The sequence below is a fragment of the Rhinolophus ferrumequinum genome, chromosome 10, assembly GCF_004115265.2.
Source record: "Rhinolophus ferrumequinum isolate MPI-CBG mRhiFer1 chromosome 10, mRhiFer1_v1.p, whole genome shotgun sequence".
Lineage (NCBI taxonomy): Eukaryota > Metazoa > Chordata > Mammalia > Chiroptera > Rhinolophidae > Rhinolophus > Rhinolophus ferrumequinum.
In genome coordinates, this window is record NC_046293.1 from 74,698,426 (window position 1) to 74,716,673 (window position 18,248).

Consider the following 18,248-nt stretch of genomic DNA (forward strand, 5'->3'; position numbering starts at 1 on the left):
GCTTTAGTACTTCATCTAATTTTGGGCCATCTTTCTTTCAGATTTGAAGTTTACAGTTTCCATGCTTCTGAGGTTATTCATATTTTCTCATACTCTTGTGAATTTTAGGAATTTGATAGGAATATTAGTAAGTACAGAGACTATAAGTCAGTCACTCAAGGATATGCAGCAAACAAGTGGGAATGTTGGGGCTTAAACTCTTCTGATTCCTAATTTGATGTTCTTTCCCCCTCAATTCTACCCACATCTTCACGATGTTTATGCTGTCGTCTCCTGACAGTTTAACCTCCTAAGCGTCCTTTTAGCAATGGTAGCAAGGAAATGCTTTTGAGGTCCTAAAATGTTTCAGTTCCAGGAACATGTACAAGACAACAAGAAATTGCATTTCAGAATTAAGGCAATTATATCAGCTCCTTAAAATCCACAAACGACAATGTATCATGCATACATTCATTATTTTTCAATATTTTTCATTCAAAAGGGCTACAGAAATGAAGTTTTATTTCTTGGGATTATTTTCCTCATGAAATTTAAAAATCATTAGAAAATGGAAGACCAATATTTCAAGATGACATGAAGACAATGTTTTAAAATTCCAGTGTCAGAATATTTATTATTTTTTAAAAATTAAGATTTTAAAACCTGCATTGAGCCAGCTTAGTTGAACAGTACTCTAACCAAAGCTTGCTTTGCATTTTTAAGACCACTTATTAGAGCTTTCCTTAATATCATGAATCATCCAAACTGAAGTAAATAGTGCATTGTTAGATAATTAGTAGTAGTAACTATAACACCAAATTAGAGTAGGAGAAAATATAACAAATACAAACCATGTTAATGAACTAAGGAATATTATAAAGCACATGACCTTGTATTGATACATAAAACATCCGTATAGCCAATTAGTGACATGCTCCATATCTTCCTGGATAATTGTATCTTATTGGAGCCATTTTATTCCCCCTCCCCCAATTTTTTTTTTTTGCTTTAAATTTAAAAGGAATATGTCTCCCCATCTAAAGTTTTAAAATAGCTCACCATATTACCAATGCAAAAGTGTACACCAATGTAAATACTTTATAAATATCATGCATCATTTGTTTTAGTTGGAAGCCTAATTTGTTTCAGAAATAAATAACAAATTCTAATTTCAGTTCAAAGAGCAAGATGTGAAATTTGAAACTGTAGTCTGAATAGTATAGCTTTTTTAAAGCTTTAAGAATTACCAGTGCATAGAACAAACATACAAAGCCAAATGGTTCCGCCAAAACCAAGGATTACTTTGGAATCTGAGTGTAAAAGTTCTACTGGGGAAGACCCAGCACTGAACCCTCTTTACTGAAGTGCAGTTCTAGTAAATGACAAAAACTGTCTTTTGAATATAATGCCTGTGCAGAACCACAGAGCACTAGGGAACACACAGGCAGTTGCAGTGTGTTCACGCATGTAACACAGTCAAAAATCCCCAAGTGGCACCGGCAACTGTTACTTCAGACTCACTGAGTGCCACACCAGCTCCCAGAGAATCACTTGAGAACTAGGGGAAATGATGTCTGAAATGGGTGTTGACATGAGTCTAACAGAACCGAAAACATAGAAGTGCCTGAAAGCCAACATAATTCATTTAAATGTGAACATTTCTCTGAACCAATGATTCCTTTTATGGAAATAAATACACTTCACAATTTTCGTTTTAGGTCAGAGGCAGTGCAGCTTGTGTTACAACCGAAAAGAGAAATACGAAAGATAAAAGAAAAAGAGGATGGTGCTGAAAATAAACATGTTCAGCAGCCATTATGATTCAACTTACCCAGATGTGCTTTTCATGAGATGGAGAAGGATGGATGGAAAAGAAAAGCACACAAATGTTAATGGATACATTTCAATCCAAAGAAAGCCATGGAATAAAACAAGAGCATCATTTCAGATGTGCAAAAGCTCAGATATGAGAAAGATATGGTGTTTATTTTCCCCACCATGACGCACATACTCACTGAATCCAAAAGAATAATCAGGCTGAAGGTAGTTCTAATAATTGACCAGTAAGTTTGTATCTTAAAAAATGAGCCACTCTGAAACATGCATGACCCCATTTTTCTCAGCCTCTAGTATACCTCGGGAGGAAACCAGGCACCTTGTTAAAGAACATTCTTTACCCTAGGCCACTCCTGTGTTATTTTACAAAGAGAAGCAAATAACTTACAAAATGGTGCTCAGATTCTCATACAGCTTTACAAAAGCCTACTGTTAGGCCTCAAGAAAATGTACAGCAGACTTGTGGAGAGGCAGCCACTTGAAGAAAGCATTGGTTTGAGCATCAGAACATCTGGATTGTAATTCTCATACATGGTTTGGTCAAAATGACTAGCAGTGTCTGATCTTGAATTTCCTCAGTTTAATTTGGGGCAAGAAGAACTTTATGGATTCCAGGTCCATAATTTTATTATTCTAACGTGCTATAATAATAATTGTTATTTTTATTTTTGTAAATATGTGCCAATAATTAGAATGTGAGAAAATGTAAGGGAATTCTATCACACTTCTCCCCTCGTCACACTACTTCCTTTATTTGAGCTGACAAAATAAATGTTGAGTTTGTGCCAATTGAGCCTTTCAATAAAACAATTATTTGAAAAGATATTTATAAATGTTGCTTTGAGGGAAAAAATGAACTAGATTAGTTCACCAGTATCTTCAGAAATCATCACGAAACAACATTGATTTAAATGTAATATTTGAAGGAGCCCACGTGTGCCCTGGATATAGTAGAGGCATTGGGAAAACATGGAATTTAAATAATTCAAGAAAAAGCCATGGGAACATTATTTTAAATTTTCTAGACAAGCATAATAGACTAAATATTAGAAAAATAAAACTTTTACTACAACTCATAAAATATATTCAACGTAACAAAATATGAAGCAGAAATTCCTGTCTCAGAAATGAGGCAAGTTGGACAGTTTCCTTTTTTATTGCATAATCATTATAAAGAAAAGTTTGACGTGGCAATGGAACACCCTGCACATGCCTCCTCTAAATGCATTCATTCAGAGAAACCATATATTATTTTATTAAATGGGCATTCATTATGGAGAAATGAATATTCTTTGACCTTACCACTGAAACACCTGTGCTGACCCCTTTACATTTTCAAATAAACGAAAACATAATTGTCCATACACACTGACATCACATTGTCCTAAGAAATTTAAGACATATTTTTTACAGCATACATGCAACAGAAAGAAAATTAAGACCAAAAAGCGATAGCTTCTAGGTGGTTAAAATGGTTTTCCCGTCAACATACTTGTGAACTCTTTGATGAGCTCTGAAATCAAGGCAGTTTCTCAGTTGTCCAGAAACACTGCCCAAAATACTTGGGGCCAGTTACTACCATGGACAGAGTAATTTTCCTCAGCCTACCAGCTATCTAGGAATTGCTTTCCAGTAAGTCACCCTTGTTAAATCTGCACAAAGTGGAATATTAATATTCTTCACATCTTCATTTGCCATTTTTGAAAATAGGAAACCTGCACCAATAAAATGTCTTAAATATAAAATGTATGGGAAATGATGAAAACAAACAGGAAACAAATATAAAGGTATCACTCAAAAAAGATTACTTCAAGTTCTAACATATTTGTTACCAATTTGTATGTTATCTGATTTCTCATAGTTTTTATGAACTTCTCTTCCACAGCCAATTAATTTAAGAGGCATATTGAGCATCTGTCTCACTTTAGAATATGAAGTATCTCAGCTCATGACTTTCTTAAAAACTATGTTCTGCAAAAGACAAACAGCTAGAGTCATAAGCAACTCTGATTTCGTGGTAATATAAACTCATATCAGAAGTGATATATATTTGCAGATTTTTTTTGGTCTCAATAAAGCACTCAATTTTTCTTACTATAAAAACTAATACCGTCTTTTCTACAAGCACTTATTTACAGTTGCATATAACTTCATTATTCTTTTCCTCTTCACTCCAGATTGTCAAGGTTATAATAGCAAGAGAGATTCTGTCAAGAACAAATGTTCTTCATGTAAAGACCACTGTAAGTAATAGGCAAACAACAAATTTTAATTGACATAGAAAATAATATGTTTTACGTTACCATCTAGTGAATAAGATCAAATCCAATTATTGGCATAATGTTTTCCTTGGGAACATCAGCATATATCTAGACACAATAAAATATTGCCATCTAATATATGTCTTATATTCCAAAACAGGGGCATTAAACTTTTCAATTATCTCACTTTAACCTTCTTGATCTCCTTCTAAATGAATGGGCCTTTATCTGTTTATAAACGAGTTGACTCTGGATGTAAAACTTCACATGAAATAATCCACCGAATGAGCTTTATATATGGAATATAATTGCCTCTTCTTGCTTTTGAAGGTTAAAGTTAATAAGTCAGAAATATTTCTAAATCAATTATTAACACCAGTTTGAGGAGTGAATGGGTAGTAACTAGAATGGGAGAGTGGAATGAAGAAAGAATTTCTTTCAATAGCTAAAACTTGAGAATGTTTAAATGGTGGTGGCCATAACACAGAATAGAACAGAATCTGAAGATATAAGAACAAGTGGGAAATCAGCACAACGTAACTGAGAAAATGGGAGGGAATGGTTTTAAGTAAAGAGTAGCCTCGTTTTCTGTACTAAGAAGAATGGAGGCAAGAGGTGGTATTTGGCAATGAATAATTCAGAGTACTCAGTTGTTTTCTTTATTCTCTCCCTCTAAGGTGGAATGTGAGCTCATCTGCCGAAGATGCAGAGTTAAGGACAGTAGGAAAGTCTCTAACAAAAGTTGCAGGGGGTAGAAATAAGATTGGCGAAGAGGAAAATACTGGGATTACTGGGCAGTGTTGAATTTCAAATGAATCTGGTCCAAAGTCCCCTGCTATAATTTTCCCGAACAGCACAGAGGTGGCCAAATATACACATGTAGGTTTAAAATTCACTGGTGGCTATGGTTATGACATGTGGATGTCACCAAATGAAAGAAAAGTAAAGGAATTTAGGAATTTTTGGTTGTGGTGAAATTATGGACATGGAATCTAAGCAAAATAGAGAAAGAGAGAGAGGACAGAAAAGGGCATTGGGAAAGGATAGAAATTGAAAAACACACACACACACGATAGTGGAAAAAGCATGCTAAAAGGACAAACTTCAGTTAGGAAGGGATGATATGTTTCAATAAGTAATTTTGGAATCGAATGACTTGGAGGTGATGACAAGATTTAGAATATGCCCATGGGAAGGATCTAACTTGGAATAGAGAACGACATTGAAAGTGATGATGAAACCATGAAACTTAAGGCTAGGTTGTGAATTGGTAATGTACATGTATATACGATCCCCCAGGGTAATGGCAGAAATTGCTTTATATATAAACATGGGTGACGGGAAACAGATAAAAATAAATAGCCAAGCACATTCCTAGTGATCCTTATAAATGAAAACAAACAAACAAACAAACAAACAAACAAAAAACAAGAAAAAACTGGTTCAGAAGTTTTAAGTATGGTTTATCATGACACTACTTTAGAAATAACTGTTCTCTAAAGTTAATATTGACTTCAAGTAGGTAAAGTATCTGAAATATTTTTAAGAGGTTTAGAATCTTCATTGTTCTAAGAATTTTGTTATTCATTTGCCTAGCAAACCTAATCCAGTCAAGCCCAAAATTAAAATTTCGGTTATGTAGAATCTGAAATAACACATTTAATTGTATGTTTGTACATACATATGTATTTTTGAAAGAAAATTCTTTTGGTAAAGACAGTTTCTTTATGCAACCCTGGCAATAGGATATGGATAATCACTGCCCTTCTTAGAAATGTGGACACAAGGAAGAGAAGCTTGAATGGCTAATTTTAAATAACTACGGGGAGAAACCACAGCTTCAATGACCTTGGGAAAAATACAATTCAGGGCTAACATAAGATCCTACATTTATTAAAACAATTATGGAGAATCCTTTCTAGATTAAGATGTCAGCATTAAATGTACCTTAATTAGTGACCATTTTTTTTTCTTTTAAAAAAGGAACTAAATTGTCAGACACTGACTTTGTAAGTTTTACTGGAATGAATAATGTTAGATTGATTTAAGCACACATTTAAATTGTTTATTAGTCATAATCACTATTGTTTTATCAAACTTTGGAATATCATGTCTGGCTAATTATATCAGAAAAAAGGGAATTTTATTAACATGGCCACATCTTGTGCTTTGAAACTACCTAACCGCTCCAAGTTTTAAAAAAAGATGTTTGGTTTAAATATATTTGTTGCTCTTTTTGAAGGATGGGATGGAGTTAGCTAAAGAAACTAACTATTCTCTAGGGGGAAAAATGTGCTCCTCTTCTCAGAGTATAAAGACTGAGGGATTCCTTTTTTGACTCCCTTTGTAGACCATTTAAAATAGTATAGGGTATTCAAGGTCCGGCTGAAAGACTGGACTACATAATCTTTAAATTGTGGCCTTACCCTGAGATCCTAAATAATTCAGAGAAAGCCTGGGCTTAGATCTATACTTTTGTATACCCTGGTGCCTTGAAAGCCATGTTTTCTCACTTGTGGAAGGAAACAGCAGTTTCTACCTCAAAGGTTTTGTAGAAATTAAGAGAGATAATACCATGCAAATCAGGTAGAACAGCACCTAGCATATTATAACTGTTCAAGGCAATTTGTAAATATTTATTATGTATAATTATCATCATTACTAAACAAAGGATGAGGAGGAAAATGGAACAGAATAGATATACACTAGGAGACAGGAGGAATCATAAACAAGAAATAGACATTAAGTATATTAAGACAATAATATGTATGGTGGGAAGAGAGAGATAAAGCTGGTGAGATACACAGGGACCAGATAATGTAGGTGTTTCGGGGCTATATAAAGGCACCTGGAATTTATCTTAGGGCTGCTAGGGAATGACTGAGGCATTTTAGGCAGGTTCCAAACCACAATTTAGATACCTCTGCTTAGCCGAAAGGTGAAGAATGGATTGCAGGAAGGCAAGACTGGAAGAAGAAAGATTGTTTTAATATGATGGTCTGAGAAACGAAAGAAGAAAATAAACATCCCGAGGGATTTTTAAAAGAGCTAGTATGTGGAGTGATGGTATACGAGTGATAGTGACAGTGTATGGTGACAGTGATACTTCACGCTGGTGACAGTGATTGTAAGTAGTACATGAAGGTGCATAGACGAAGAAGAAGGATAAGGAAGAACAGGGTGAAGGTGAAGCCCAGGCTTCACCTGGTTTGGTCTTCTGGGAAGAAGTCACTGCCCTAGTCCCTGTAAAATTTTCTTCAGTTTTCTTCTTTACCCTTGAGCTTCTTCCCCATCCGGCTTCTGATTATGAATTATTCCAAATATAGATTTTGAGCACCTGCAATATGCCAGCACTGAGAGGGTTAAAAAAGCAGAGGTTCTCCTGAGTCCAGTTCTCAGAAGCACATAGAGAACCAGAGTCTCAGGGCAGAGACAATTTAAAGAGCATGTAATCCAATCTTGCAGCCGAAAATTGAATCTCCCATATAATAATCTTGCATGGCAGGTCTATATTAGGCAGGTCTCATGAGGAACAACTCTCTTTCTAGGTGGTCAATTCTTTCTTCTCAGATCTGTGATCGCTAGCAGTTCTCACTTGAACTTTGCTCAAATTTATCTGTAACAACCTCTGCTTTCAGCCCAAGATCTTATCATGAAGCCGTAACATGTCTGATCCCTACCTTTCATGGAAGCATTTGGATCTCTGTTGGCCACACTCCTAATAATTTCTAACACTCCCTGAAGAAATGATTTGGTGTAATCTTGCTATACTGGTCGTGTTCATCTGAATATATGCTGGCTTGAATACATCTGCTCCAAGCATATTTCCCAGCAATGAACACAATACCCGGCTACGTTTTGGCCGGTACATAGAATTTGGGCCTTATTAATTGCTTTTATGGGCACTGAAAATAATTAACTTCTTTGTCAGGCATTGTTAATTTGCTCTTTTTGCAGAAACATTTTTCTTAGGAGCTGCAGTTAAATTATATATTTTTATTAAAATCATTTATAAACTTGCTGAGTCTGCCACCTTCTATTTCACTTGGTCATCATCAATTCATTTGTTCAGCCCCTTTGATTATAATGGTCCCATCAGTTATAAATCCATTTTGTGTCTCATTCCAATGTCATATTTAGAAGTGTCATTTAGAAAGTAAATGAAATGCCTTGCTAAACTCAGTGTATGGTGTTTCTACATTTTCCCTCATCTACATGTCTACAAAAATGTTTGAAAAATTCAAGGGCATAGTTTATTCCTAAGGGACTCCATTTAATCTTGGTGATCAATAATCTCCTTTCTTATTGCTCAAAAATAATCTAATAAATGTTTTACATTTAGTTGGAAAGCTAACAGTGAGGTGACCAGTCGTTAGCTGAGAGAACAGCTTTTAAATAACATTAGATGGCGTTAGGCTTATGGCAATTTTTCTCATTCTGTAGAAGACCCGTGACTTAGAGAACGGATAATGGCCCCTGAAATAGTTAAGTGCAAAATAATCATCTTCATGTCTGTCTCCCTAAAATCATTCAAGACAAACAATATGAATTTATTTAGAAAAGGAGGTCGTTCTTCTAGAGTACATAACTATCCTGAATTTTAATTTCGTATTGTTAATTCTTATTTTACTTTTTCTATTTTCCAGGGACAGAAATATGAAGTCTATACAGGGCTTCTGTTCTACTTACACTGTAATCTATTAACATTTCTCTGTAGGCTCAAAACAGCAGCCCTATTCCTTCCATATTATTTTTGCTCCTCTAAATAGATCAAATATATTTTTATATGCGTGTGTGTGTATATACATATGCATATGTATATACAAATTCGCGAACTTGTTGCAACGATATTGCTAACCTTTTTTTGATATCAGAGGGATTATTCATTATGAATTTGTACGAACTAGACAAATAGTTAACCAAGTTTACTATTTGGAAGTGCTGAAAAGCCTGTGTGAAAAAGTTAGACGACCTGAAATTTTCAGCAACAATTCATGGCTCTTGCATCACGACAATGCACCAGCTCACATGGCACTGTCTGTGAGGGAGGTTTTAACCAGTAAACAAATAACTGTATTGGAACACCCTCCCTACTCACCTGATCTGGCCCCCAATGATTTCTTTTTTTTTTTTACCCAAAGATAAAGGAAATATTGAAAGGAAGACATTTTGATGACATTCAGAACATCAAGGTTAATACAACGACAGCTCTGATGGCCATTCCAGAAAAAGAGTTCCAAAATTGCTTTGAAGGGTGGACTAGGCCCTGGAGTGAGTGCATAGCTTCCCAAGGGGAGTACTTCGAAGGTGACCATAGTGATATTCAGCAATGAGGTGTGTAGCACTTTTTCTAGGGTGAGTTCGCGAACGTAATTGTCAGACCACGTATATAAAGAGCACTTTGGTTTTCTCTAGTTTTTTTATTCCTAACAAATTTCAGTGCATCTTGGCCTTTAGCCCTTGGGTATTATTATTTTTTTAGGTTCAGGTTCAGGGATTTCTTATAATTGTCCGTGGTTGGAGCTAGGCTTGGATCTAGGCATGGCTATTCATGATCAGATGGCAAGGCACTGATAGCTCTAGCTCAGTGCAGGCAGAGAAGATACACTTCTGGAGTTACAAGTAGGAAATTGGAACATATTTTCCTAGAGAAACATTGAGAACATTGCATTTAGGTTCTGAAATATTCTACACTATTAGATCTTTTGAGTTGGTTACCCAGGAGTGTTCCCCTCTAGCCATGTCTGTAACTAAGTGAACCCTTGGCTATAACTAATTGATCCAAGTACTGATATCTTTTCCATATTAAGCTAATCAGATGATTTTGTCTAAGAATTTACAAATGTGAAATAGAAAATATGAGTTATTAACAACACTCTAGAGAAATATTTCATCACCTGTTATTCTTGAAAATTTAGAGTTGTCCTGTCTTGTTCTACAATCTCTGAGCTCTCTAATATCTGACCAGTGAATTCCCCTTTTTGCCTTATTCAGCCAGATTGAGTTCCCACAGCATGCTTACAAAATAGACATTTATGGTGGAAGCAAAGACATTTACCTTCCATATATATCACATTATTTAGATGGGGAAATGCATTCAAAGCTTCTAACACGTCTTACAAATTAAATTCTGGAATACAATCCCTTTCTAAATTTGACTTGGCACGAAGGCACTTGATAAATATTTATTAAACGATAGTTGTGGAATTTCTGTGATATCTTTAATTATAAATATTTTCTGTGACATTTATTTTGCTTAGAGATAGGCAAACTCTGAACCTTCCAAACACCAAAGATTAGAAGCACAGAGTCTCAAAACATATTAAAGATTATGCACTGAAGGAGACCCTTAGGACCACAATGGAAATAAATTAACTAAGTCTACAGAGCTTCACTTTTATGTGTTTGAAGTTCTAACATAAAGATTCATTGCTAGTGATTAATTGTGATTGCCATGCTCCAAGGCTAAGACTGCTTCTCTGGGGGCTGCTGCTGATAGCTGGGTTGGAATGTGAATTTCATTTTAATGATGTAGAAAAATTGATTTCAAACACAAAATTCATTTTCATTTAGCAGTGATATCCATTCAGGAGAACATAGCAAATGTAACACCTAATGATATGTTACCTGTATTATAACTAAAGATTGAAAATGATAAATTAGTCAATATGTTTAATATTCATATGATATCTTTCAACTTGTGTCAAGATATACAAGATTTCAGCATGGATCTACGTTCTAATAAAAAAATTACACAGTATTAAAAATGCAGGAGGAAAACATCAGCAGATAAAAAAATTGAGATAAAATTTCAGAATATATATTTCTGGAGTTAAGTATCCATTCCCTGGGTATTTGTCAGTTTTAATCTGTTCACTGCTGATCCTGGACTGTTTTGAGTTAGACAACTTGAAGTTTGATGCCATATGTCTGTAAAAATGAGCTCCTTGGAATAAAGTTGAGTCTAGAAATGAAAATCTTTTAGGTCAATGTGTGTTAAGACAGTCCAGTCTAACAAATCTTCCAATTGAAAGTATAAAGTAGAAAAAGTAGAAAAATGAAACATAAAAAAACATTCAAATAGAAACACACTTATAACATTTCTTAATCCCAAAGATAAAGAGAAAAACCTTAACCTTTCAGAGAGGAAAAATAAACCCTACATATTATCTACCCAAGAATGACCATCAATTGACATTAGACATAACTAGAAGCAAGAAGAGTTGTACTTTCAAAGTTTTGAGGGAAAGTTATTTTAAATGAATAGTTTTACACTTTTGACAATTATCAATTAATTTTAGGTGTAAAATGTGCTTTCAGCATTCTAAAGATTTAGTGAGTTTGCCACACACCCTATCATCACATTTCTAGAGAAGTGATACAGGAAATTGGTCGTTAAATATATTCCAGGAGAAAAAAAGCTAAGAAATCTGGTGAGATTTATTACAAATATATTAAACACCGATACTTCAAAAAGTACTTCTTTAGGCAAAGATGCTAATGACATAAAATGGATTTCCTTCCTTGTGAATTCATAGTCCTTAATTCCAGAGTAACATATTTAGAGAATCATAATATTGTAGATGCTCTTTTTAAGAAGAGTTGAGGCTTATACTTTTGCATCTTAGAAGCCTGTGACTATCCCCTTCTTTCTGTGTCAGGTAAATTTATCTAATTTGCAGGTTCAGTTTTAGGACACCCCTATTTTAGCCATATACCAAAGTTATTTTCTAGTAGCTCTTTCAGTAATAAACCTGACATGTTATCTCTAACTGTCTGACTCCTTTGTCTATTATGAAATATATTCTAAACTTGGGCAAAGAACAGAGTTTCTATTTACCAAGTCATAAAATCTCCTATCTATATTCTAAGTGAAATTCAGGGATTCAGGGAGTTAAAGAACATTCACAAATTGAGGTTTCTGATGGACCAGACCATGTAAGGTTGTGACCTTGCAATAACTTCTGCTGTGCCATGCAGTTATTTTTTGTAGTTGTGGTTGACTTTTATTGGCCATCCTGAACAGGTAGGTTTTGGTTTTAGCCTAAGATGTTGGCTGGTGAGCTAAGAAAGGGAAATAAATTCTTGAAGATCAGGATGACCAGTATTAGAGGTAAGAGGTGAAGTTCTTAGATTTAGTTGCTCATAGTGAGTCTTAGAAATGGAGATGTTTAATTTGTGTTAAATCAGAAAAGATGCTTGTTGTCCAATGAAACAAAATAAAAGAAGATGGACAAGATCTCAGAAAGTAGTCACATTCTAAAGGGAGCCCACATTGAGAAAACTATGGAAAATTAAATTTTTCATATGAACATACATATTAAGAATAATAAGTGACTCAATCCTTAAAGATTAGGAGAGCTATACCACGAGGCTACAGAAAATCCAGTCAAATTTTAATGGGGAAGATAAGAAAAATGAATGTAAAGTACTCAAAGAATTAATAGATGGTTTCAGTTTGACACAATTATGGAACTGAAGCTTTAAAGAAAAGCAGAGATGAGGCACAGTAAAAGTGAACCAGGCAAACCTATAGACCTATTTTGGGCCTAGGTTAGAAGAATAGCACCTGCCTGATAATACCCAACTCAAGAAGGTGAAGGTTGACAAGAGTATTTTGATCAGATCCAGCATTGTTGATTTTCTATTTCTCATCACAGGACAATAGCTAGAAATATAAGAAAAACAAATAACTTTACCAGAAAGCAAAGTAAAAGTAGAATAAAGTAGGAACACAGATTTAGTACGCTAGTCTTACCTACATGTGTTCAATTTTCTGGATGACAAATTGTACCTCAAATTAGACCTTTCTTTGGGATTGGCAACATGACAAGTTTTTGAACTTTGCAAGAATTTGGAATGTCTCGATTGCTGCTCTCTGCAAGTATCTGCCCCATATGGTTTTTAAAAATGTGTCACAACTAACGTCTTTAGAGAAATAACTTCCAATTAAATTTAAATTCACAGATTGTCAATTATGAGTACCTGATATCCTAGAAAAGTTGAAAATAAGATTTTTCTCCAGGTCTGCCAATTTCCAGAATCTAATGAATCTTTGGTATTAACTTTGGGACAGTGAACATAGATCTAAGTTAAGTACTTTGTCCTGGAAACATCATATTTTTTGGCTAAAGGCTAGAATAGAAAAACAACTGGTAGAAAATCACAGACATGACAACTCTGCACGTAAAACCTATTGTGTTCAACTTTTTTAAAGAAGTTGCTCCATTTTGGGTTTTGTTTATCTTTTCAATAAAATGTACTTGAATTATTTTTTCCATCTTGGAAGACTACTAAATATGAAATTTTAACACAGAAAATAGTATTTCTTGAAGCACACTTTAAAAGGATAGGGTGTTTTTTTGGATAAAAAAGCAAAATGGACTTGTTTAAATGAAAATTTAAATATTTTAGAAAACTTAAGAATAAGTGGCCAATGTTTAATAATAAATAATAAAAATTTGATATAATTAAATTTGGAAACTATGTAATATAAAAATAATTTGTCTTGTCTGTCTTGTAAAACTTATTACATGAAGACACTTCACAGGTTGGTAACTAAGAAACCATGATATAGTGTCATGCAATTCCTGAATAAGTGTTAGCACTTATTTACATAAGTCTCACAAATACTAGTTATATATTTATGCTCATCGGGTTGTTGCTAAGGGATAGAAAACAAGAGAAATACTTCTGTCCCTCCATTAATTAACTCTTTTGGACACATTTTAACCCAAATACTACTATTTTTATAGGAACTAATTATACTAACTAATGTTAGCTTTTACTTTATTAAAGACTGTTCTTAATATTCTTCTTATATTGAAGTAAAGTATTCTGTTTAATACATTTTAAAATCTTATTTTGCCAAAACATATTGCAAACTAAAACTCAAAAGTCAAGCATAGTAAGATCTTCAAACTCAGTCCAGAACTAAAATCAGTTTCTGATTGGGATGGTACTTGTGATTTGAGAAATAATTCCATAAAATTAGTATCAAATCAATCCAACATTATGTAAAGTTAATAACAGGTAAACTCTAAGTCCAAATATTTTATTTTAAAAATCATTGATAATTGGAATGTTTAACTTTAGTCGCTCTTAAAAAGGACATTTGACTTGGTCCATAAATGGCCAATGAACTGTCATGACCTGCCTCAGTATGAGCCATGCAGTGTGAGAGCTGGCCAGACTGCTGTTATATGTAAATAGTTCACTGTGGGAAAAATAAAAATTAACTTTAAGAGAAATAAACCAAGTCCATTGGCCAGGCTGAGTTTTGACTATTCTTATTAATTTAGACTTGAAGTAATTTTAAGTGAATAAAATTGAAAATCCTTTACACTTGAAATACAATTTTAAAGGATATATCAAAGGACAAATATTTTAGAATTTTTTTCTCATTAAATAACCATAAAATTAAATATAACATTCCTTGATCGGAATAAATAAATTAAGAGATTTCATGCAGATTGTGAGAATATTTAAATATATAGTTTGAGTGATAAATAACTAAAGAGAAAATATTTATTAGTATGGAATGTGACAAAATATTTAATAGTATTTGAAAAAATAATGCTCTCCATTGTAACCCCAATACATTTCATTAAAAAGAAAATAATGCTCTCAAGGTCACTTCTCTTTTCTGTACAGTATTTCTGCTACTGAATTTGGATGAATACCTAATTTTAGTAAGTAGCAAAATAAAACAATTAGGCTAGTGAGTTGTTCTGCAATTTGTAGGTACATAGTTCCTCCTTACTAGTAAACATCTGCAAAGCAAGAGAGATGGCAAAATAGGAAGTGAATTGATTAGTCTGAATGCTATAACCATGAGAGTATATCATCTTAAATGACTACAGCAGTGAACATTTGAATGTATTACAGAATTGTACACTTGAAACCTATGTAACTTTACTAGCCACCCCAATAAACTTTAAACAAAAAAAGGAAAGAAAGTGAGGAAAAGGAGTAACTGGACAATAGATTCTGGAATAAAGGGAAATTCTTTGGCTTTTAAAGAACATGTTCTAAAGGTAATATTATGTCACTGAAAATGTTATTATGTATTTAAAAATATGTTATTAATGGGCCCACTTGCTTTCGAACAACTGTTGAGACTCAAAATTTGCCAATTTTGCAAGTCATTTAAATGTTCCATATTATATGTGAATGAAAAGATACACTACCAGTTTCTTGACAGATGCAAAACAATCTGCTGTGAGTCTAAAATTAGTTTATATTCAATCAGTTAGAGAAATATTCTTTTAAATACGGCATTTTAAGAGGAGATACTTTAATTGCCATGAGAGGAAACACGAAGTTAGATGGTATGCTTTCTCATTTTATCATACCAATTCAATACTGAATTTAACATCAAATAGAATATTACATTACTTGTAAGGCTGCATTGAAATATTTTAAATATAATTGCATTTTGAAATAAAATGCTTTGGTATCTTAAAGGAACTGTTTATTTCTATCACAGGCCATTTTTTTAAATATTCATTTAAAACTAACCCATTAGACCAGGCAACATGAGCACTGAATAATTTTAGGGCTCACCAGGACAATATTGACCTTAGTCTGTTGTTTTCTTTCCAACTACTCTCTTTTTACGTTCCCCAGAAGCAACAATAAGGAGTAAATTAAATTTAGAAAAAGGAGGAAAACATCTGCAAACCTACTTTTTCTTCAGTCTTCTGTCCTTCTCGGCTTGAGTTCCAAGTTTGCCTAACCCCAGGGACTCCTGAGCTGCAGCTTCAGTCTCCATAAAGCCTCCTGTGAAGAAGTAACTATTCACATTACATTGGATACGTTGAATTAATTCTGAAATTAAATTCTTAAGAGTTGTTTTAAATAACTGGTTAGTATCACATTTTTTTCCTTTTTTCGAAATAAAGATATTTCCAACCCAACATGCATGCAAAAATGGCATGGGTACATGCATAAACATACACTGAGAGAATGAACAGAAAAAGTACCTGTTATACTATTCAATGGCACCTAGTAGCAACATAATACATATGGCCTATACACTGACAAACATATGAATATATAGCTTGCAACCCTCCCAGTCTCTTTTTCTACTTTTGTTATGAAAACTAAGAGTAAAGATATGTGTTTTTCAACATTTTAAAAATTCGAAATATTTTACGTATAATGGGATAAATGATAGCTCAATGAGTAGAAACTCAGGTGTATGTCTTCAATTCCAAGTCAAGGAAATGGAGAGGCATTCCCTGACTTCTAAAATTTTCATACTCTTCTAGAACTCTCTTTTGCCGCCTGCCTGACTCCTATATTCAGTACAAACCTTACTTCCAGAATGTCCTATGTTCCGGCAGATTTGGTTTTGTTTTCTAAAATTTATAGCAATACCTGGAAAAAAATTTAAGTCTTTCTTTAAAAGACCCTGGTAATAATTGGTTTACCCAGAAGATAATAATTTATTTGGGTTAGTGGCAATTTTATTGGCTTTGTAATATATACAATAAATGTAACCTTGGAATGAAAGAAGAGAAAAAGAAAAGTGATAGGCATCAAACACAGAATTACACATTTTACAATGCAAGTATTTAGTTCAGAATACCTAAACATATAATTAATTCATACATTATCTGTTATAATTGAAAAATGAGAACTTAATCCTGGGCTCTGTTTTCTCTTTGGTATTTATTCCATGTAGAAAAAATGAAAAATGCTCACTATTTTTAATTGGGTTAAGATACACACACACACACACACACACACACACACACACACACACACACATATATATTAAATTCACACACACATATGTGTGTGTGTGTGTGTAATGGAAGGGATTTATACTGCAATTAAGCTCAAGATTAGGTGGAAAGATTTAAGATAATACTAAATCTTACGAAGACTACACAAAAATTTTCACCAGTATATCAGTAAATAAGAACTATTAAAGACAATTTTTACCCTGGTCATTGCTGGATATTTCCTTATTTATCATTTGCGAGACTTGACCAGAGATAAGTTTTGTTGTTACCGGTTTTCATAATTTATTTCAGTAAATAATTTGTAATACTATATAATATTAATTCTGGAGCATTGCTATAATGAGTTAATCTATAGCCTAGTAACTCTGTTATTAAACTGGGTAATTATAAGAAACTCCTCTTTAATTGAAAACACATGGATTGCTCTCTAGATCTTATTCAGGGAATCAGAGTTTGGGGACCAAAATTTATTTTATTCAATTATGCACTTGTGCAATTAACACTTAAGTAATTTTTTTATTACAAAAGATTTTCATTGTTGGTGTCATTAGGAAAACCAACCATAAGCTGACTACAGTACTCTAGGGGACCATTTACAAAAGTGGGATTTTCCATTATGCACAGTGAGTAAATATTTTCATTTTATTTCTCTCATAAGTATACTTGCCTTACTGTACATCCATCAATTATATTAATCACGATCTGCAATTAACAATAAAATTGTTCTCTTGAAACGGAAATAGAAATGATTAATTCACTTAAAAGTTACAAAATTCTTCAGCAGTCCAGATGGGGACGTACACCCATTCAAAACAGTAAGACATTCTCAACCACCAGGTGATTGTATCAATTAGGCTTTTTATTTTCTGAGCAAAGAACAACTAACATATGATGTAAATTTTATCAAGAACCCAACATTTTAGTTATATAAAAAGAACATTTTTAAAAGTGAAAGCTCTGGAAAAGAAAAAAGCTCTAAAAAAATTGTGTGAGTCAAAACTAGACCCAGAAAATAATAGATCTTAGAATTTCCTTCTCATAAATGAGTCATAAAAATAAAAAACAAGAGGATCTTAGAAATAGTCTGAATACTTCAAAATCTAATACGCTTTGAATAAAAGATTTAATAGAAAATTGTGGCCATATCCTGTTTGAAAATGCTGACAGAGAATGACACTTAAGGCCATAGTAGGTAAAATTATTTTTAAGCATCACGTGTAGAAACATACCCTTAGGTAGGATCAAAAGTCTAATTATGTGCATATTTTCAGCCCAATTAAACTTTTTCTAGATGAGAACATTCTTTCATAGAATTTATCCAGCTACCCCATGAATTTCAGGTTCATCTTTCCACATACCTGACAAGCCAACTGGTAAGGATGATCTCGGCCAAACCAGTTTATGAACTCTTTAATGATAT

The 18,248-nt window shown here is 33.4% G+C and overlaps 1 protein-coding gene across 29 annotated transcripts in view; it reads right to left on the reverse strand.

Moving 5' to 3' along the window:
* The window catches only part of PPFIA2 (PTPRF interacting protein alpha 2), a 458,316-nt gene that overhangs the window by 47,169 nt on the left and 392,899 nt on the right, over positions 1-18,248 (reverse strand). For 15 of the 29 annotated variants that reach the window (XM_033117052.1, XM_033117051.1, XM_033117061.1 and 12 more), the window contains 2 exons: positions 15,764-15,857; positions 1,811-1,819 (listed from right to left, as the gene is read on the reverse strand). In XM_033117052.1, the coding sequence (XP_032972943.1) occupies positions 1,811-1,819; positions 15,764-15,857 (103 nt within the window). The remainder of the gene's footprint in view (positions 1-1,810; positions 1,820-15,763; positions 15,858-18,248) is intronic. The other 14 variants (XM_033117076.1, XM_033117067.1, XM_033117064.1 and 11 more) reach the window with 1 other exon arrangement.